Genomic DNA, 23,253 nt, shown 5'->3' on the forward strand with positions numbered 1-23,253 from the left:
ACAGGAAATACAAGGAAGGTGAGCTGTTTGTTTTGGAGACTAAATTTGGGTCTCAGGGGAAAGGAACTGAGAAAAAGCAAGTAAAATACATGTTTGTTAGCACTGGCTCATGCTAACGTGTCCTGAAGTTCACAGACTCCAGAGCCAAACTGCTGTTTTCAAATCCCAGCTCTGCTATTCACTAGCTGCGTGCCTGTGGGTAAGGGACTTCATCTCTACACTTCAGTGTTCTCATCGGTACAGCAGGGCCGATGGAATGAAACAGACCTTATGGGTGTCTGTGAGCTAGTATATGTAACGTGCTCGAACGTAGCCTGGTACAAATGAAAAGCACAATAAATGCTAATTATTATGATTGAAGAAATGAAAACAATGTCTATGATGCCATCAGCTGAAGGAGGTCAATTTCATTCACTCAACCAGTATTTATTAAACATATATACACCAATGAACCCCAGCCAAAAAGATCCTTGCTCTCAACGTGCTTATATGTGGAGGCAGGAAAGAGGGAGAAGTGGGGGAGGAGGGACAACTAAAATAAACAAAAAGAAAGACATATAGTATGTCCGATTTATGATGATCATGAAGAAAAATAAAGCAAAGGAGGGGGACAGGAAGTGCTGTGGGGAGGGGTGGGAGGGAAGAATGTTCTCGAGATAGAAACATTGTAAGTCACAAGTCTTGCGGCTGAGAAATGTTTGGTGGGTTCTACAACAGCAAGGAGGCTAGTTGGCTGGAGGGAGTTGAGGATAAGGTGAAGTTGTACAACCACGAGGTCAGAGGAGTCCTGGTTGGGGATGGTGGGCAGATCAGGATGAGAAGCCACTGGAGGTCCTGACGAGAGACCTATGTTTCACAGGATCACTCAGACTGCTCTGTGTGGGGATGGGGTGCGGGGAGGGGGGAGGGCGGGCTGTGCGGTGGGATGGGGAGTGGATAGGGGAAGAAATAAAATCAGGCAGGAAATTATTGAGAGATGATGGTGGCTTAGACCAGGGTATTAATTGGAGGGAGAGAGGTGGGAGGAAGTGGGTCCTTTCAGGATATGTTTTTGAAGGCAGAGCCAACAGAATTTGCGGATGAATTGGATGTCCTGTATAGAACAAAGAGAAGGGTCAAGGACATGGATTTTCCTCTTTTACTCGATGCCATATCTCAACCAGCTAGACAGTGTCTGTTACTCAATATATATTCCTTGAATCAATGAAAAAGGTAACTCTGATTTGTATTGTACCTTCTTAAACTCAGTAAATGGCATACAGCAGTTAAGACATCTCCAGATAAATGAAGTCCTGTAGCAACCACAGCCTCAGTATTTAAGCAGTGAAAACCCTTCCAATCCCTTCATGAAGTTGGAAGCTGACCTTGCTGCATCCCTGGCCCCCAGCCGCCAATGACCAGGACTAAAAAGCAACTTTGATACTTTCTGTAACAGAAGAGAACTTCCTTATAAAATATTCATTGTGAACAAGCAAAAAACCAACAGGATATATACCTAAGAGTATAGGTAAGAGCAGTTTATGTGGAGAAAAGCATGGAGACCTAGGAAATGGGGGTTCAGTCATCTATCCCTACCAAACAGTTGCAAAACAGATTGAAACAAAATCACTGAAATGAAAATATTAATACACAAAGGTTTCATGAGGTAAAATAAAGTATGCACACATTTTAGGCAGTCTATGAAATTCTCTATTTTGGTCACATTTGAAATATTAAAAAGCAAACTCGGTGTGTTATGTCATGTTTCCCTACTAATATATCGTACCACGTGAGAGGTATAGGGGGCCATGTAATTGATGATGATCCCAGGATATGCCAATTTCTAATCCTCCAACATAACTGGGCCTGTTCATATCCTTGAGTGAGTGATACATCGAAGTGATACACAAGAGCGCACCTACTTTTTGCTCAATGTTATTTATGGAGGCTGGAAGCCAATACTTGTTTTGGGTGATTTTCAGGAATATTATAAAGTAACAGTCAATTGGAGAAGAAGGCATTTGATAAGAGGATTTCCAGCTCCCGACATATGCATGGATCTTGACTTGCCCCTGTCCCTGGGGTGTGACTGCACTGACTTCTGTAGGCTGCCTGTGTTTCGGGGGACTCCGCGGGGCTGCCTTCAGCCCTCTCTGGGCCGTACACATGCAGCGACAGCTCTTTCCGTATAGCAGAGGGTTAGCAGCAGCCACAGCACTCAGCTGGTAAGAGGAGCTGGGGTGGGGGAAATTTTGTGGAAGTCGAGTTTGCAATGCAGGGGTAGTATTTTGTTCTTCTTTTTCTTTTAATGGTTATTTGGGGGTGAAGATTCTAGGGAAACAACATCCTCTGGGTCACCCACACTGCTACTGTTCCCATACTTTTCAACTGGGCTTTAGGCAGCTTTCCATTCGCACTGTTAGTGCTCCTCCCCCCCCCCCCCATATTCTAGGGCTAAATGGCTACTGGTGTACATTCGGGCCAGGCGCAGGCCCAAGGCAGAAGGACCTTCGTGCTGCCATGCAGGGTGCAGAGCGGGGCTCAGTCTGGGCGAACTTCCCAGGCCAGTGCGAAGTTTGCTCATCTCGGGTGCATGTGGGCACCGCGCGCCCCGCGTTCTGCGCAGCGTGTCCACTGGGTCAGACCCTGCAGCCACGCTGCCCACGCTCGGGGGCAAGTGTGAGGCCGCGGGCTGCCGGGCATCGGGGTACCACGCCGCCCCCAGCTCGGTCTCGGGGACACTCCCAGCCCCAGCCAGCGTTTCCCTTTAATGCGCGTGCCCGTCAAGGTCCCCGCGTCCCCTCCCTCGAGTCGACCCGTCGGCCTCGGTTTCCCTCACCTTTCCCGGGCCCTATCGTCCCTTTAACGTGGGGCGTCCCTCGCCCACCCCTCCCCCCCGCAGCCCGGCCGCGGGACTCGGCTGTCACTTTACTTTTCCACGCCACCTCCCCGCCCCCCCGTGGCCCGCAGGCGGGGCAGCCACCCCCGCGCGCGCGGCCGCCCCGCCCCCGCCCCTCGCGGTCGCGCGCCCGGAGGAGGAGGGCGGGGCGGACTGGGGGGGGGCGCGGCGGGAGGCGCGCGCGGCGCGGCCGACGTGGGGCTCGCGCTCTCGCGGTCTCTCCCGGGCAGGCGCGCGGGCACGCGCACTGGCGGGCGCGCGCGCGCGGACGGCCGGGCGGAGGCGGCGGCTCTCGGAGGCGGCGGCTTCACTTTCCAGGACTCCGGGGCGACCACCGCAGCAGCGTGTGGGGGGCAGCAGCCTCGGGAGCCGGAGCTGGGACGGCCGGGGGCGGCGGCGGCGGCGCGGAGGGTGAGTCCGGGCGGGCGCGACCGCGGCGGGGACAGGCGTGGCCGGGCGGTCCGGTGCGTGGTCCGGCTCTCGGGGACTAGACGGTCTGCGGGGACACCCCGTCCTCGGGGCCTCCCCTGTCCTCCTCCCCGCGCCCCCGCCGCCCTCTCGCCCCGCGCTGGGGCTCGAGCCCGCGACCTGCGCGGCGCCCCTCCCGCAGGTATTCGCTCCGGTCGCGTCGAGCCCCCCCCCCCCCTCGGGCGTCCTCTCCTAGGCGAGCGGCCCCCCACCTCCCCTCCACGTCGCAGGTCTCCGATCGCGCCCTCGTTCCTTCCCTGCCCGCTCCCCCGCGCGCCTCTTCCCTGCGCCCCCTCCCTCGAGCCTCCTGCCCCGGTTTCTCGCCCTTTCCACCCCTCCCCCTCCTTCCCTTCCACCCCCGCCCCCCTCCCGACTCTCCCCTCCCTACCCATCTTCTACCCCCTGCTGTTCTCAGTTCCCCATCCTCCGCCACCCTTCCAGCCCCTTCCCTCGCCCAGCCGCATCCTGGAACTAAGTCTTTGCAAAAAGTACAGGATAAATGTCACGGTGGAAAGTGCCCGGCTTGATCTTGTGCTGTTTTCCCTAATTGCATAATTGCTGCACATGGTGTGCCTCCTGGCCGGTGCCGCCGCCGCCGCACCCCCGAGGGCCGCCCGGGGAGGACCTTGGGGGTGGGGTGGGGGTTGTGTGTGCACCGGTGTGGAGTGTGTGTTGTATTGGTCTTTTGTGAAGCCCGGCGCTTGTCACACTTTGGAGCTGAAACCCATTATTTTTCCCCCTCTGGTCTCCTCTCTGCAGCCCCCCCTGGCCTGGTTGGAAACTAGAATCCCTCTGCCCCCCCCCCCCCCCGCCCCGCTCCACCCTCCACTTCTCCCCCTCTCATCATGTTTTGATCCTTTTGCCCTTTACCATTTCTAATGAAGATAAAGCGTAGCTTCTTGTGACTACCCCCCCCCCCCCGCCCCTACGACCAAACCTGAAATGCCTAATCCATCTTCCCGTAAGGAAATGAGGGCCGCGTTAGAAAGACATCATCCGAGGCTCCGTGGCTGTTAGACCTCCTTGCGTGTTTTCAAGATTCATCGTTTTGTATCGTGTATACTTGAGAGTCTACTCAAACATTTTTATTTAAAAGTACAAAAGGAAGTGCTGCGGTTTACCTTAATTTTTTTTTTAAATCCATGGTTCTTAAAAAAGTACGATTTTGAATATGGGATAATTCAGTCTGGACCTTGGAATCTAAATATTTGTGTTTACTCTGACAGTTGGGAAGCTCCTTGGTGTGTGGGCAGGTGCTCTTGATGGGGGGTTTTCCCATAATGTCGTACCCCATTCCATCTTCCCCAGAGCATAGCATCCTTCTCAAAAAAATCGGTGTTCCGTAATTATTTCCTGTGTAAATATCTTTACACACGCGTTGAAAGCTGGATATTGCTAGATGTGCATATAATAGAAATTATTTTACATTTTAGAAAAGTTTAGCAACGTGAGTAGGAAGACAAATAGAGGGATATCAGGTCACAGAATTAAGCGTGTTCCTGTTTTAAAAGCTCCAAAGAACACTTGAATTTGCAGTTTTAAACCATAAGATACAGTTACAAGGCTTATCTGGACAGTAATCCGGATTTATGGAGTGAATTTAGTTGCCTTTATGTTATCAATAATATTTATAACCAAAGTATTTCATTTTTATGGAACATGTGCATTTCATTCACTGTATGTTGCTAATTCCCAGGACCGTAATTCCAACATAGAGTGCATAGCTAATACAGGCTTAGGTAATTTGTGTGTTGAAGGAGGAACAATATCACTACTTTAGCACATATTTGAAGAAAGTCTACTTTACTATTTTATGTTTAGAAACTAAGTTTTACACTGAGTCCAAAGTAAAAATATATATTGAAATATCTTAATATCTTTGAAACTATCATTGGTCAGTAGCTCTATTTATAGACCTGGAATTTAAATTTATCTTCCCTCTAGATTAGATGTTTGAATTAAAGTAGCTATTTAAGAACTAATCTTAAAGAAAATTTTAAAATGATGCGTTTAGAAAACATTTAAAGAGTTTTTAAAATTTTTATTTATTGATTGACTTTTTGAGAGAGAGAAACATCGATTTGTTGTTCCACTTATTTATGCATTCATTGGTTGATTTTTGCTTGTGCTCTGACCTGCTATCAAACCTGAAATCTTAGTGTATGAGGAGGCCACCCTAACCAGCTGAGCTACCGGGCCAGGGCAAAAGAGTTTTAATTCAGGAATTTTTATTCATTTGCACTTTAGACAAACACCAGCTTCATACTTATAACTAATTAAAATGCTTATAGACTATTTTTTTTTCATAAAAATAAGTTTGCCGCTTGGATGGTGCAGTAATTTTTTTAACACTTTTTCTGTAATTAGTCATTCAAAAAACAAACCCACCAGAAATTTGCCTTGCTTTCGATATTTGAAAAAGATATGAAAACTTTGTTTCTAAAAGGTTCTGTAGTGGTTATTAGTGACCTCAGATGAATTTACCATTCCTAGGTGAAGATTTGGATGAAATAAGTATCTTGTGTCAAAAATGGAAGGATTTTTTTTCCTTTATTCTGAAACTATATAAGTTATACATCTATTTGGGTATTTTAAATAGTATTTTTAATAGTCCTCTGCTATTCTGGAGCAGTTTATGAAATTTGGGTTTCAGTTTATAGCTCATATTAATTATATCACTGAATATTATATACACATGGCATTGTTAGATAGTATATAAATGCACATAAATAAGAATATTAAGAAAAATATGTAACTTTATAACTAATGAAATGTACAAATATAATGAAACTCTAGACATAGTTTATTAAACCAAAGCTCCAGCTTTCATAACAAATAATTTTATTTCATTTATTAGGTTTCCATATATTTATCATGTAATGAATTGCTTCTGGTTTAAGATGTACAAAGTGATTTCTCACTCATTTTACATTGCTTAAAATATTGCCGGTAGCATTTTGTAATATCTTAGGGCCTTTCCCTGAGAATTTTTCTCTTTCTGACTCCATGCACATCTGCTCTATCTAAATACTATTATGTATATACTTACAAGGTTTTAAACTTCTGGTATATTGTAACTGAAAGAAGTAAGCTGAGAACAATCCTGAGTCCAAGGATGAGAATTAAAATGAAATAAAAATGAAGAAAAAAAAAGCGAGAAATGTGTTAGGACTGTTAGAGCTGGACGTGAAACATACTGATATAAAATTTCAGTATTCTATTAAGTGACCTTAATAGATTAAAGTTTCATATTAAGTGCTCATAAAAGATGTCACAGCTGTGGAGACTGATGCTCTCCATTTACAGACGAGGTAGAAAAGCAGTCAGATTTCCCTGTCAGTGTGTTTCAGAGCTGCTTGGGCAAGACCTATTTTGGTTTGGCTTGGGGGGTGGGGTAAGAGAACTGTTGGAGTTGAGAGGGGTGGTGGTGGTGTATTTGTGTGATAGCTCATTGAAAGCATTCCATGTTTTCGTTGGACCCTTCACCTCTCTGTGCTTCCTGAATTTTTCATTCTCTTGCAATGCTTTTTGGTTTGTCTTGCCATAAAAATTTCAATCCATTAAAGGTCTATAATATGAAATCTCTTTGATAGAGCAAGCTACAAGTTAAATCTTTGGTGATGATGAGTTTTCATCATTGTCAACTAGCTATACATTTGGACTAATTATAATAATAAAAAACAGTGCTTTATTTGAGGCATCCTTTACATTTTAATAATTATCCTTGATTAAATCAAATATAGTTTATTTCAAGTCCTAATTTGGTTAGGAGAAATACAGTATCTTTTCAAAAGGAATTTGTTCCATTTATTTGTGATTTTTAAAGGTATATTTTGTGTTAAGGTCACTTCTTATAGGTAAGTAGTTTAGTTTTGTTTTTTTTTTAAGAGGAGTGCTTGAGAAGGTAGTTATATTGTGCTCAAAGTGGTTATTAAGTGACAGTAATGTGGTGAGCAAGGGGCCCTTTTAGAGTCTACATCAGCTTTGTCAGTTTAGTTTTGGATTTGTCAGTACACTCTAAGCTAGTTGGGTCTTAAGGGATGTATTCTAGTATTCAAATTCAGGAATTAATTATGATAGAATGACATATGAAAGGAGATACTCCTTTTCACTTACTGCAGTTTTTTTTTTTTTATGTCTGCTATTTAGATTATAACAGCTACTTGCGTATCAAGGTACTGAGGAAATTGAGTTGGCAATCAGAGCTGCTTGGGGAACATGAACTCAGAGCAAAGGGAATTTGAAAGCCTTGAGGGATATTTCATTCAGACTGGGGGGAAAAAAAGGAATCCTTCAGTGTCTTAATATAGTCTCCATCTCTTGTGACATGGTTGCTGGTATATTGCTGGATCAATGCTGACCCCCTGATACAGTTCAGTTTTTATTTAGAATCATGCAGGCCTCTGTGTTCTTCTGTTATCACAAAGGTTACTGAAAACGATCTATTAGTTGAAAGATTTTAACCTTAGCCCTGTCCTGAGCATGCGCTCATTGTATGTGGGTGGGAAAGTGTCCCTCGTTTTCCTGTTTCTGTAGCTGATTTTTATTAACCCGATAGTGTTTAGCAAGTTGGTTTACCCATTAGACCAAATTTCTCATGTTTGTGGGACCAAATTGCCTAGCACAGAGCCTAGTGGAAAGTGGGCCCTCATTTTTTTTATGGTAATGGCTTTCTTGAGTATAATTCACATGCTATAAAATTCACCCTTTTAAAATGTATAACTCAGTGGTTTATAGAGTATGTACAGTTGTGCAAGATCACCATTATCTAATTTCGGAAGATTTTCACCACCTCAAAAGGAAATTTTGTACCTATTAGCAGTTCTTCCCCATTCTTCCCTCACTCTTAGTCCCTGGCATCCACTCGTCAACTTTTCTGTCTCTGGATTTGCTATTTCTGGACACTCATATAAGGGGAATCATACAGGTTAGGGTCCTTTGTGACTGGCTTCTTTCACTTAGCATATTTTTTCAAAGCTCACCCATGTTGTAGCATGTGGATACTGTGCTTCATGCCTTTCTGTGGCTGAAGACTGTTATGTGGATATATCACATTTGGTTTATTCATTCATCAGTTAGTAGACATTTGAATTGTTTTCTCTTTTTGGCTGTATGAATAATGTCGCTGTGAACATTTTGTGTATATATTTTATATGTTTTCATTTCTCTTCTCAGTATATTTTCAGTGAATGAAAGTTTTGTTAATTCCCGAAGCTCTTTTGTAAATGATCAATTTGTTCATTTTATATTAGCATTACTTGTTCTACTTTGAGGCTCATTTCCTCTCTATTTTCGAGGCACCTTGTTAATAGTTTTCCCATAACTAAATAAATGCTTTTTGCTTCTTTAAATTAGGATCTAAAATGTCCACTGAGGCCCAGAGAGTTGATGACAGTCCCAGCACTAGTGGAGGAAGTTCTGATGGAGACCAGCGTGAAAGTGTTCAGCAGGAACCAGAAAGAGAACAAGTTCAGCCCAAGAAAAAGGAGGGGAAACTATCCAGCAAAACAGCTGCTAAATTGTCAACTAGTGCTAAAAGGTACCCTAGTGATTGTAACTTTTAACTTTTAGTCTCAATTTATTGTCTTATATTTTTCAGTTGCATTTAATCATTTTTATTTTGGTTGTGGACCATGAAGTTCATGACTTTTCTTCTTCAAGATTATTTCTTTTACATGGTTTTAGTTTATGCAAGGTCAACTTTTTGGTATTTAAAGTCAGTGAAATAGCATGGCAAATTAATAAAATACATATTCATAGTGTGTTTGTGTGTGTTTATGTAGGTGAGCATGTACAGGAAAATGCATGTAAAAGTGTGATGGTTTGCTTTATAGTTACTTGACCATAAATATTTTATTCTGTTCAGTAATACAGAGTAGAGAGCAGGAACCTATTAAAGTAGTTACTGAATGATTGTATATTTTCTACTACTCCCTGTTCATAAAGTGGGAAATGCCAGAGTTTACAACAAAAGCACTTTAGTTTCATTAAATTAGGCAGTGGGTCAGTCTTGATAAAGATTTTCTTTCTCTCTAGAAAATAGATACATCTGGAAGGTAGATATTTGAATGATTCTCTATTGCCACATCAGTTGCTTATGATCACTGGCATGTCAATGGACTCAGCAGATGGAGTCTGCTTTCATATTGTTAAATTATTGAATATCTCTTGGAAAACAGCTTAAAGGAGAATTAAATTTAGTAGAGTTCTGATCCTGTGATTTAATATTCTTGTTTTGTTTTAATTTTCATATTAAAACGGAAGTATATATAAAAGCAGTCTGTAAATTTTAAGCAGTCTAAAAATACTGAATGATAGCTTCATATTTTATTGGAGAGTATGGATTAGGGGGAACTCCTTTCCCAAAGATCAAAAACCATTATGGTCTAATAGGCCTTGTTTCCCTCTGGCCTAGTCAATCCTCAGGATAGGGCAGACCCTTCTCAGGCCCCCTGGTGGGACATGACTTTTTAGGGAGAGAAGTTGGAGTGATGGTGAGTGGTCAGCATTCCATGGACTAGTGGTCAATTTCCTCTTCCCAGAAGTGTGTTGCTGATTCCTGACCTCTGTTGAAGGAGTTGTGTGAAAGTCAGACTTGAACTTTAAACCTCTATACTAGAACTTGCTGGTGCAGGGGAAAGTGTTCAGTTTATTTTACTTTATTTTTAAAATATATTTTATTGATTTTTTTACAGAGAGGAAGGGAGAGGGATAGAGAGTTAGAAACATCGATGAGAGAGAAACATTGATCAGCTGCCTCCTGCACACCTCCTACTGAGGATATGCCCGCAACCAAGGTACATGCCCTTGACTGGAATTGAACCTGGGACCCTTCAGTCCGTAGGCCAATGCTCTATCCACTGAGCCAAACCGGTTAGGGCATGTTCAATTTATTTTTGCTATCACACCACAAGTCCAGAGAGCTTCAGTTGACTGATCCTACCCATCTGCTGCTACTTGGCTACAACACACAATGACCTGCACCTGGGAAATAGGGGGGTGGAATTAGAATGGATTAGAAAGGTGGGAGTGGAGAAAATATGAAAATGAGATGAAAGAAAGGAGTTTGGGGGTGGGTGGGTAAGAGATATTCAGGTACAGATTGTGGCCCTCTGTAAGTGAGGAAACTTTAATCCAGCCCTCAGCTTCCAGTGAGAGTTTTCACAGGGCCTCTCAGCTTGTCAGGAAAGGGAGAAAGAGGATGGGCTGGCCAGGTCTGTGGGCTGTAGGATCTGGAGAGGGCTTCTGCCTGGTCTGTGCTCTGCTTGCCCAGGACTGCTAGTCAGCAAAGACTCCTGTCTGTGTTCATGAGGCCCTGCCTTTTCTCTTGACTGGCAGCACCACCATAAAATACCTCAAAAATCATATTTCTTGGGTGATGTAGCAAATACCAAGTTCTGCTTATGAAAGAGAGTAAACTGTATAATGTGTGAAAGTGAAGATTACGTGAGATTTTTCAAGTACATGGGTCATCTTTTACTTCATTTTATTACAGTATGTACAAAGTGTAGATTATATAAACCTAGTTTTTCTCCCCCTACCCTTTAAATAGGGGATGAAATGGTGTGTGTGTGTGTGTGTATCTGATTGTCATGTAATAGAAATTGGTATTTTTGCATTGGTGAAAGTAAGAAGTATAATTATTTTTATCCTCACCAGATGATATGTTTATTGATTTTAGAGAGAGGAAAGGAGAGAGAGAGAGGAAGAAAAAGAGAAAGATCCATGTGAAAGAGAAACATAGATCGGTTGTCTCCCATAAACTCTCCGACCGGGAGTTGATTTTTCTCTCTCTCTCTCTCCTTCTCTGAAATCAATAAAAAAATGTTTTTTTTAAGTCAGTGGTCTCTTAGAATCACAGATATATAGTACAGTTGACCCTTCAACAGCATGGGTTTGAACTGTATGAGTCCACTTATATGTAGATTTTCTTTTTCAATAAATACCTGTACTGTTTTTGTTCCACAGTTGGAACAAAAGATGTAGGAGGCCAATTGTATGCATCGATCTATGCCATTTTATATAGAGGCTTGAGCATGTATGCATTTTGATATAAGAGAGGTGGTTCTGGAACCAATCTCTTGTGATACCAAGGGAGGTTAGTTAAGTTTTGGGGGGAGTCAAAAGTTACACACGGATTTTCGACTGTGAGGTGGTTGGTGCCCCTAACCCCAGTGTTGTTCAGAGATCACCTGTATATACAGTAGTTTCCTCTTGTTTGCGGTTTCTCTTCCTGCAGTTTCAGTTACCTGAAGTCAACCACAGCCTGAAAATAGTAATTGGAAAATTTCAGAAATAATTCACAAGTTTGAAGTTGCACGTTGTTCTGAGTAGTATAATGAAATCTGACTCCCATTTGGGACTTTATCATCCTTTTGTCTACCTGTTCTTTGGCCACTTAGTAGCCATCTGGGTTATCAGATAGACTGTTGTGGTATCCCAGTGCTTGTGCTCACATTACCCTTATTTTTCTTAATAATGGCTTCACAGTGCAAGAGTAGTGATGCTGGCAATTCCGATATGCCAAAGATAAGCCATAAAGTGTTACTGTAAGTGGAAAGGTGAAAATTTTCAACTTAAGAAAAAAATCATAGGCTGAAGTTGTTAAGATCCGTGGTAAGAACTATTCTTCTACCTATGAAATTGCCTAAATTAAACTTTATCATAGGTATATATATGTATAGGGAAAAAACTTAGTACATCTATGGTTCTGTACTATCTGAAGTTTCAGGCATCCATCCACTGGGGATCTTGGACAGTATCCCCTGTGGATAATGGGGAGTGTCTACTGTGTCACCATTCAGGATTAAACTCGAGGCTTATTATTTGCAATGGCTCTGTGTTTTCTAGGTTAATTCAGATGCTACTATGAGATTTAAAGATTTTTAGTAATTAGTTGCATGATTTTCTTCTTGAGAATAAGTTCATTTTGGAAGCTTTGACCAGTTGATTCAATTGGTCAGAATAAGGGTTCTCAAATAACTGAGGAATGCAGTCTGTAGGGGAATACAGAAAGTCATCTAGGTGGGAAGGGTGTTTTTTGTTTGTTTGTTTGTTTTTCTTAAAGTAACTGCCAAGAAAACGCCTCTGTAAAAATCCCCATGTCCACAGTCATGTTCTACTTGGCCCTGAATGAGTTACTGAAATTTTTTAATCTAAAACATGTGACTACATATACACTGCTTAATTCTTCTGAAATAATCCATTATGTTGATGTTAAAATGAGTGCTTCATATTGTCTCCATTTTGTATAATCTATATATATAAAAGGCTAAGCAACCGTCTGACTGGCCAGTAGGTATGACGCCACTGACCACCAGGGGGCAGATGCTCAGTGCAGGAGCTGCTGACGCACCCCAGAACCAGAGAGGAGGGAGCCCAGTTCCTTGCAGGGCCCGTAGGATTCCTTCGGCAGTGGGTTATGTTGTTCCTGGGGCACTGTCGGCCCTGAATCTGCTTTACTGCACACTTGCATTTGCATTCCACACCCTGTATGACAGCAACTTTGCAGAGTGCCCTCTCACACTCTGGGATCCCTTGGGGGATGTCGGAGAGCCATTTTTGGCTCGATCCCCGGAGGCCAGGCCAAGGGACCCCACCTGCCGGAGGGTCCCCGCTCACTCCGCAGATGCCCTCTGAGCTGGCAGTGCCCGGCTGGGGAGGGACCTCAGGAGGTTGGCTCCAGGGCATGTCCAGCCCATCTCACCCACTCCCGCCCGGCCGGCCACCTTCTAATTACTTTCCTTTCAATGTGCATGAATCCGTGCACCAGGCCACTAGTATTGTTACCATATTCTTCAATTAAGTCTCAGTGAATCAAGATTGTTATTCCCCTGCCACTATCCCCTCCTCCTTCTTTTTAGCAGTGACAGTCACAAGCAGTACTTTTATCATACCTGGAGCAGTTTAGGTTTTAGGTGAAATCTTAGACACTGAAATTTAGTCTGTATTTTGCTTCTGACTTTTTTCAGAAACTATGTGCAGTTGCCAAATTCTGTATCATAATAACCATAGAAGTGGCACTGCCAGGTAGAAATGGGAAATTTAGGCAATTGTCCAGTTGATTTATGTCTAAAGAAATAATTTTGTCTTAAAAGTTCTGTTGAGAGAGGTCTTTTTGTTTGTTTGATTTAGCAAGATAATTACCTTTCATCTTAGCAGCTTACAATAACTAGCCTTAGTTTCCTTATCTGTTAAATGGGGACTGATAAACCAGTAATACTTAGAGAATTCTTTGAGATTAATTCACTTTTAATGGTCTAAGGTCATCTTGTGAAAGGTACACTGTAAGTGTAAATTATTGATACTTTTTCATTTTTCCTCACTCTAAGGGACAGTGCCTGAAATAGCTACCTTCTTTATCCTGCATGTCAAGACTGAGAAACTTAATATATACTATGATCACAACTTTTGAGATAGAATTGAATTGCTGTCATTGAAAACAGCAGGACATCTTGCAACCGTTTAAATAGCAATTCTTAGTATAATCTTTTTTGTTAACAGAAATACAACCATTTTTAGGTATAATGTATTAACTCATTGCTCAGAGTTGTCAAGTTTATCAGTAAATTGCTTTTTGTATTGGATAATTAGACTTGGAATTATAGAGTCTGGAGTGGTTCAAGTTCCAAAATAGAATTCTATGGCAGCAAATTATGATATATCAATTTTTCTAAACTAAAAGGGACAATGTAAGTATAAAGCAAGATGAGTTATTTGAAAATTCCCAAAGAAGTTCTTTTATGTTACAAATAGTTTCCTCTGACATGCTCTTTTGAATGCCTATTCTTTTGTTCCTCTTAGTTTAAAAACAATTTGTAACAGTAATTCATGTTTCTGGTAACAAATTAAATATTACAGAGACATTTTTAATGGAAAGCAACAGTTTTCTGTCCAAACACCCTTCTATTCTAATTTTATTTTCTTGAAGCAAACTCTTTTTGGCTGTCTCTGGGTGTAATTCTTCTGTTAGTTTTCTGCAGAACTCATATCTATCTGTTGAATTGTTAACATGAATAATATCTTTTGACTCCTTGCTATGAAATTTGAGGATGTAGCTTGTTTACCTATTCCTCCTTTCTTTTTACTCCTCCCAGTTAAAAATAATCACTATTTCTTATTCCTTCAAATTTCAACAATATTTCTTGATTTCCTACTTTGGGGATATTAATACCCATTCTCCTTTCCATCTACTCACACCCATCTTCCATCCACTTTTAGCTGGTTTCTACTAGCTACACTTAATTTTACATCTTCAAGGTTAATCACATTTACATTGTGTAGTGCAGTTACTACCCATCTTCTGTGCTTTATCTATAGTAAAAGACCAATAAATTGTCTGAACATTAAACTAATAAAAGGGTAATATGCTAATTAGACTGGGAGACCTTCCGGACGTCCTTCTGGGCAAAGCCATAGTGGCAGGGCTGAGGCAGAGGCAGTTAGGGGCGATCAAGCCAGGAGGGGAGGGCAGTTGGGGGCAAGCAGGCCAGCAGGGTGTGCTAGTTGGGGGCGAGCAGGCTGGCGGGTGGGCCAGTTGGGGGTGACCAGGCTGGCAGAGGGGGGAAGTTGGTGGTGACTAGGCCACGGGGGGGGGGGGGGGCAGTAAGAGGTGCCCAGGCTGGTGGGCAGGGGAAGTTAGGGGCAACCAGGCCAGCAGGGGAGGGTAGTTAGGGGCGTCCAGGCCGGCAGGGGGGGCAGTTGGGGACCAGGCCAGCAGGGGAGGGTAGTTGGGGGCGATCGGACCTGCAGGGGAGCATTTAGGCATCGATCAGGCTGGCAGGGGAGTGGTTAGGGGGTGATCAGGTTGGCAGGCAGAAGCGGTTAGGGCAGGGGTGGGCAAACTTTTTGACTCGAGGGCCACAATGGGTTCTTAAACTGGACCGGAGGGCCGGAACAAAAGCATGGATGGAATGTTTGTGTGAACTAATATAAATTCAAAGTAAACATCATTACATAAAAGGGTACGGTCTTTTTTTTCAATAGTTTTATTCATTTCAAATGGGCCGGATCCAGCCTGCGGGCCGTAGTTTGCCCACGGCTGGGTTAGGGGCACTCAGGCAGGCAGGCAGGTGAGCAGTTGGGAGCCAGCAGTCCCGGATTGTGAGAGGGATGTCCAATCAGGCCCAAACCGGCAGTCGGACATCCCCCGAGGGGTCCCAGATTGGAGAGGGTGCAGGCTGGGCTGAGGGACAACCTCCCCTCCCCAGTGCATGATTTTCATGCACCGGGCCTCTAGTTGTTGTATAGTCTTGTGTGTTCTCCAGGATCAGATCTTTGAGATGTCACTCGTTTAATTGTGAGCAATCTGTGCTTTATGTGCATGTAAATACATCATAGAATCCATATTAGGAGAAAATCATGTTTTGTTTCTAAAAAAATATTTTTATTGATTTCAGAGTGGAAGGGAGAGGGAGAGAGAGATGGAAACATCAGTGATGAGAGAATTATTGATTGGCTGCCTCCTGCATGCCCCTCACCCTCCACTCACGGTGGATGGAGCCCGCAACCCCTGGCATGTGCCCTTAACCAGAATCGAACCCAGAACCCTTCAGTCACCAGGCTGACACTCTATCCACTGAGCAAAACCAGCCAGGGTGAAAATAATGTTTTAAAAATAAAAGAGATCATGGAATTTGTCCTGGAGAACTTCTTCATTTTATAGGACAGGAAACTGAGGCTGAGAAAGAGAGAGAGAAAGAGCAGTTTGAGCAGGTCCCCCCCCCCTTACCCCCCCCCCCCCCCGAACTCTTAATTAATGGCATGGCAGAGTTAAAATGACATTTTTTGACTTTGAATTTATCAGTCTTGCTCTACTTTATAATGCCTTCCCAACATTGAGTCACATGGTTCAGAGAAGTGAAAATTATATTAGTAGCATGCGATTTCTTTAGGGGGTTGGTGCCAGTCATCTTGGAGGAATCACATATATTTTGGTAGCTCCATATTTTTGTCTTGAAAATGATGTAGAATGAAATTGAGAGTAAATGTTTTTGTTCACATTTTTGTTTTTTAAGGCACTGTAGTCATCTATCATCCCATATACTATCACAATAATTACCAGACAGCAGGCATCCAGCAGTAGTGAATCTCATAGTTAAAAACCAGGGCAAAGAAGAAGAAGTGCTTTTGAGAATTTTTTTTTTTGTATTTACTTTACTAAAGCCTGCATTTAATAATGCATGAGTAATAGTTGAGAGCTTGCTAAGTATAGCACTGTTATTGTGTATGTATATAGGGGTTAGGTACAGTTAAAAAATCAAAGAAAATAACACAGTTTTTTAGAAAAAATTCCTTTTTTTTCTTTGCATGAAGTTCATGCAGTGACATTAAAATGAAGATTCACATATTAATAGGATAGTTCTAGCAGAAGATTGACTAGTGCCAAACTTGAAAGCCTCACTCAACCTGTTCCAACCTAGGTGCTTCTGAGAGGAGTACCATATGTATTTTGATAGTAGTTGCAGGTGTTGAAATGTGATCCTGATAATCATTTCTTCAATTGATTGGATCAACCAGGATGTTATGATGCAGTTTAATCTGATCATCTTTTCAGTCCTATATGGGAATGTTCTAGTACAAATCAGAAGGTGGAATGATCCATATATAATGTGGCACAAGTTTCCAATTTAAACTAGAACATTTGGTTAGTGTTACCAGTTCAGTGGTTTAAGGAAGTTTTAAGTCACAGTGCTGCCTTCCATAGGCTGCATGAAGTGATAGTGGCCAGTCTTGTTACCCTTTTGTAGGTGCATTGTCAAAACTGTGGTAGAAATTTGTACTTTTTTGTTATACTATATAATAAAGATGTAATATGCAAATGGCCATTATGCCGTGAAGCATAACGACCAACCGAGTAACGACCGGATCATGAATCAGGAGGCTGAGGCAGCAAGCTACAAGCAGGCGGCGGAGAGCTACAGGAGGGGACAGGGCAGCAAGCTATTGGGGGGGGGGGGGCAGAGGAAGCTACATGAGGGCGGGACAGTGGGCAGAGAGCTACTAGAGGGTGGCAGCAAGCTACTGACTCACGGATTCGTGTGCAGGGCTACTAGTTGTATATAATGATTTATACGTATTATTTCAAATTAAAAACAAAAATGGGAATATTAGTGTAAAAGTATAACATTTTTTTTAATTAAATCTTTATTGTTCAGATTATTACATTTGTTCCTTTTTTTTTCCCCCCATAACTCCCCTCCTCCCAGTTCCCGCCCCACCCTCCGCCCTCACTCCCCACCCACTGTCCTCATCCATAGGTGCACGATTTTTGTCCAGTCTCTTCCCACATCTCCCACACCCCTTTCCCCCCCAAGAATAGTCAGTCCATTCCCTTTCTATGACCCTGATTCTATTATAATCAACAGTTCATTCTGTTCATCAGATTATTTATTCACTTGATTCTTAGATTCACTTGTTGATAGATGCATATTTGTTGTTCATAATTTGTATCTTTACCTTTTTCTTCCTCTTCCTCTTCTTAAAGGATACCTTTCAGCATTTCATATAATCCTGGTTTGGTGGTGATGAACTCCTTTAGCTTTTCCTTATCTGTGAAGCTCTTTATCTGACCTTCAATTCTGAATGATAGCTTTGCTGGATAAAGTAATCTTGGTTGTAGGTTCTTGGTATTCATCACTTTGAATATTTCTTGCCACTCCCTTCTGGCCTGCAAAGTTTCTGTTGAGAAATCAGCTGACAGTCGTATGGGTATTCCCTTGTAGGTAACTGGGTTTCTTTCTCTTGCTGCTTTTAAGATTCTCTCTTTGTCTTTTGCTCTTGGCATTTTAATGATGATGTGTCTTGGTGTGGTCCTCTTTGGATTCCTTTTGTTTGGGGTTCTCCGCGCTTCTTGGACCTGTAAGTCCATTTCTTTCACCAGGTGGGGGAAGTTTTCTGTCATTATTTCTTCAAATAGGTTTTCAATATCTTGGTCTCTCTCATCTTCTGGCACCCCTATAATTCTGATGTTGGTACGCTTGAAGCTGTCCCAGAGGCTCCTTACACTATCCTCGCATTTTTGGATTCTTTTTTCATTTTGCTTTTCCCGTTGGATGTTTTTTGCTTCCTCGCAATTCAAATCATTGACTTGATTCTTGCGCTCCTCTGGTCTGCTGTCGGGAGTCTGTATAATATTCGTTATTTCAGTCCGTGTGTGCTTAATTTCTAGTTGGTTCCCCAATATAAGATCGAGGGTCTTATTAGTTTTCGTGTAGATCTCATTAAGTTTATCGGCAGCTTCTAAACAGTTCTTGAGAGACCTTAAAAGTGTGGTTCTGAACTCTATTTCTTCCATTGACAATTTTGTCCTGTTTCTTTGTCTCCGCATTTTGTTATGCTTCTTTGGTGCACCCCCTAGTGGTCTTTGTTCGCAGTCTTATAGTTAAATCTTGATTGTTGTAGCTAATTCCAGGGAGGGTTTGACCTCCAGGCCAAGTGGCTATGAGAATCAGCTGTGTCAGCAGTGAGAGAACTTCTGTCCTCTAGGGAGGTGCTAATCTAGCCTTTGCCTGAGGCTATCTGGCAAATGCCTCTGTGCAGGGCTTGGGCGGGGCGGGTCGCACAGAATCAACAGGGTGGGCCGGAGAGAGCAGTTATGGCGACTCTCAGTCCTGTCCCCAGGGGCTCTGCCTCTCTGAGTCCCAGCACCCGCTGCAAAGCTCGGAGAGAAAGCTGCACTCGCTCTGACTGAAGCCAGACAGTTCCGCTTCTCCCGTTTGAGCCTGGGTCCCTAAAGACTCGCCTGGATCTGGAGCTCAGAGTCTGCGACTCCCTCCCGATTGAAAACAACAACCGCGCACTCCGCACCTCAGAATTTGAATTCAGCACTGCGCCTCCTCTGAGTGTCCGTATGTGTTTCTCTTTCCTCCTAGTTGTAGGACTTCCACTCAGCCAGCGTTCCTGTGGTTCTGCGTGATGTCCGTTCCGTGTTTTAGTTTCACTTTTGAAGTAGTTGTTCAAAGCAGCAAACTCCGGCGTTAACCTATGCCGCCATCTTGGTTCTCTAAAAGTATAACATTTTTAATGACATGTTAAGAGAGTGAAGACATTTTAACATAACTTTTTTTGTCTTTATTTTAAAGAATTCAGAAGGAACTTGCAGAAATTACGTTGGATCCTCCTCCCAACTGTAGGTAAGTACTTGCGGATTTTTATTTATTCTCTTCTTTTGCAGAGGTTATCATTGAATTGTTGGTCTGATGTGCAACTGTTGTAGTCTTATTAGTAAAAACATTGGGTTTGGATTTAAGTGACTGTGGAAGACAGTGGTGGTTATTGTTTCTGTGCATAAATGGAATATTCAGCAAGTATGTCTGTAGTGGTAGAATGGAGTTGCCAAAAAGAGTAATGAAATAACAATAAGATAATGAAATTATAGGGTAACAAATACAATTATCTTTTACTTGAAGAGGTGTTGTTGGGGCCTTACATGATTTCTTTAATGATAGAATAATAGTGTAACTAAAATATTTGCTGTTTGATAATTATTCAGTTGTTATCTTGTTGAAAATTGATTTTTTAAAGTGGCAAAACATTAAACCGTTCTTCCTGGTTTACATTATTTCTTATATCATCAGTTGTGACTAAGAAAGAATGGGTGATTTGAAGCAATGATATTAAATTTAAAACACTCTCTCCTTTCTGACCACATGTCATCAATTTTCTGGTCAGAATTTACTTATAGGAAGTATAAGTACTTGCCTGGAAATGATTAATGATACACAGGTACACGGAGGAAGAGGAGAAAAATAACCTCCAGCTTTACGCTGTATCTTCAGTCTGGTGCAGTAGTTGGGCGATGGCTGTTTGGCTATTTTAAGACGTTTCTTTCGGTTTGATCCGAGGTCAGTGTTGGAACCAGGCCCATACAGAGTTTTCATAGTTTAAATTGGTAGTCTTGTGGATTGATGGTGAGAGGGTAGATTACAGGAAAGTGTTTCCAGTATTGAAACCATTAGAATTTATTGTTTGGTCTGATTTCCGGTTTTACTGATCTTACTTTTGTGTGAAAGTAAAGATAGCAACTACAGATATTAATGAAATTGAAAATTTTGCAGATGGATATATTGATAGTTGGCTAGTTGACAACTATTTTGTGTAGGAAAAATTCTATTAAGGTTTATTATGTTGGTGGTGAATTTAATTTGGTTCTTTACATGAGAGTCGTATACAGTATATAAACTTGTAACAATGTTCACAGAATGTTTTAATCAATAGAACATGTTTTTTTGTTAGGTAAAACTATTGAACAATAAGACTTTTTGTCGCACTTAAGACATGTTACATCAAAGCCGTTTCATGTCGGCAGATAATTATTTAGGCTTTGGTGGCCAATTCATGTAAATGGATTGCAGAAGAACTCCAGTTTTAATTAAACCTAAAATCCCATTTCTTAGGATAGTATTTGCTTTACTTGTTTGAACCTTTGTTTTTAAATAAGCTGTATTTTACCACATATATTATTTTTGTAATCTTTTTACAAACAATAGATTTTTGATAGACAACTAATATACTTAAATTTCGACCACAGATTATTGGCAAAATAAACTACTTGGTTTAAATGAGCTTGTTTAAGGCTTATTTTTGATAAATGAGGTTCACATAAAATATTATATGATGGTTAGACTGCAACTTTGCTATCAGATATATTATTTTCTAATATATTACTCTAATTTAGCCCTGACTTATTATAGATAATAATTTAACTTTGATTAAACCAACATATTGTAAACATGCCTGAAACTTGTCTGAGGAAAGAAATTACATAATGGTTATTATTTAAATAAAATAATTAAACCGTGGTTCTATTTAAAGTAAAAAAGAAAAGTTTATAGTGTCATTATAAATTTGGAGATTTACTTTTTCATTGAGCCTTTTTAGTTAATGATATCATTACTGGTTACATAAGCTTTTTATAAACAGCATTTTTAAATGTGATGTTATACATAATAAGCTCTTCAAACAGTTTCAGGAAAGATACCTATTTTGTTGTATTTTCACCCTCTCCCAGTTTTATTGAGATATAATTGACATATATATCATTGTAGAACGGTATAGGCATACTTTGAAGACATTATGGGTTCTGTTCCAGACCACCGTAATTAAGGGAGAAACACAATAAAGCAAGTAATAATCTTTTGCTGGTAGAAGGTCTTGCCTTCAATTTGTAAAAGACATGTCTGTGACGCTCAGTAAAATGAAGCACTATTAGTATAAAATGAGGTGTGCCTGTATCTACTTTGATTAATTTGTTTGCTTATGGGACTTTGCAAGGAAATCCACTTAATGGTATGAAGATTGGATACCAATAAGTTTGCTTTATAACTTGTGTGAAGTCTGTGGGGCAGTGGCTTTGGCTCCTTTTATTGATCCAAAGTAGTTGATTAGACAGAATGGAGCAGAGAGAAAGATCCTGTCCACCACCTTCATGGATGTGGTGCTCCCCTTTGGCAAGTAAAGGATCCTCTGTGCTGCTGCTGATTGGTAAGTGGTGATTAGTTCTACATTCTCTATGTGCTTGTGCTCCTTAATGCAGGTGTGTTCAGTGTGTTTGTTAAGTGGATTACTGTGGTTTTTGCATTGCTTGGTGTCAAATATTTGATTGTGGTTTATAGTAAATCTGCCTATCTGTATTTCATTGAGAATGTGGTTACTGTCTTCAGAAAGAGAAGTTAGAGCATACTTTTAGTTTGGTTCATTTTTGGCATAAAGTTTGACAGTGCTTTTGTAGTTGATATTTTTAAAGTTCTGTGCTGACTGCACATCTGTCCTAATGGTTATAATGAATTAATTTCTAGAAGTCTAGTAAATTAAAGCTATCGACCTCATAGAAGAAGTCAAAATTCCATTCCCCTTATGCTCCCTTTTTTTCTTACATTTCCCGGTAATGCATGCCTCTCAAACCTTTTGGTTGCTTGGGTAGTGGCGAGCTTGCTATCACAGATAAAGATTATGTGTGAGGAGACATCTGTGGGTTTACCTGTTTAGGCAGTTGGAGTGGAGGAGGATTTTTATCGATTGTCTAAGTGGGAGAGGGTGGGTGTCGCATCCCACTTAAAGTGTGGTTTAGTATTATTTTCTGGAACCTTAACAGACTAGAAGAGCCCAGTTTTGTGTGTATGTCAGGTCAGAGATGGGACTTCCGAATTTTGGTGCATCTCTTACATGATGCCCAGTTAAGCAATTCTTGGAATCATATTGAAAGAACTAACTAGCCTGTGTTTAAGTATTGAACTTGTTGTGGATATAAAATCTCCCTGAATTATATCACTCAGTTTAGGTAGATAAGTTTATGTAAGGCAGCAGTTCTCAACCTGTGTGTTGCCAACCTGTGGGTCGCGACCCCTTTGGGGTCGAATGACCCTTTCACAGAGGTTGCCTAAGACCATCGGAAAACACATATATAATTACATATTTTTTTTGTGTGATTAATCACTATGCTTTAATTATGTTCAGTTTGTAACAATGAAAATACATCCTGCATATCAGATATTTACATTAAGATTCCTAACAGTAGCAAAATTACAGTTATGAAGTAGCAACGAAAATAATTTTATGGTTGGAGGTCACCACAACATGAGGAACTGTATTAAAGGGTCGCGGCATTAGGAAGGTTGAGAATCACTGTTTATATATGTGTTTTCCGATGGTCTTAGGCGACCCCTGTGAAAGGGTCGTTGATCCCCAAAGGGGTCGTGACCCACAGGTTGGTGACCCACAGGTTGAGAACCGCTAATGGCATTTTTAGAGGAAGTTATTGTTTAATTCTTTTTCAGGTTTTGAAGAAACCTGACCATTATTTTAAAAAAGTATCCACAAAATACTTTGCTAATAGGTTGAATTATTTCTTTGTATAGGAAACACATGCTTGTACATCTTGCAATTTTCTTTCATGTTGTCTTTGGGGT

At 41.5% G+C, this 23,253-nt stretch overlaps 1 protein-coding gene across 2 annotated transcripts in view; it reads left to right on the forward strand.

The window, feature by feature from the left end:
* Positions 1 to 3,089: 3,089 nt before the first annotated feature.
* Positions 3,090 to 23,253, forward strand: part of LOC132215607 (ubiquitin-conjugating enzyme E2 E2) — a 260,737-nt gene continuing 240,573 nt past the window's right edge. Inside the window, exons 1-3 of one of the 2 annotated variants that reach the window (XM_059664073.1) lie at positions 3,090 to 3,289; positions 8,702 to 8,885; positions 19,429 to 19,479. In XM_059664073.1, the coding sequence (XP_059520056.1) occupies positions 8,710 to 8,885; positions 19,429 to 19,479 (227 nt within the window). In that variant the 5' untranslated portion in view covers positions 3,090 to 3,289; positions 8,702 to 8,709. Of the gene's footprint in view, positions 3,290 to 3,356; positions 3,489 to 8,701; positions 8,886 to 19,428; positions 19,480 to 23,253 lie in introns of those variants that run through there. The other variant, XM_059664074.1, reaches the window with a different exon arrangement.

The sequence above is a fragment of the Myotis daubentonii genome, chromosome 14 (assembly GCF_963259705.1).
Source record: "Myotis daubentonii chromosome 14, mMyoDau2.1, whole genome shotgun sequence".
NCBI lineage: Eukaryota > Metazoa > Chordata > Mammalia > Chiroptera > Vespertilionidae > Myotis > Myotis daubentonii.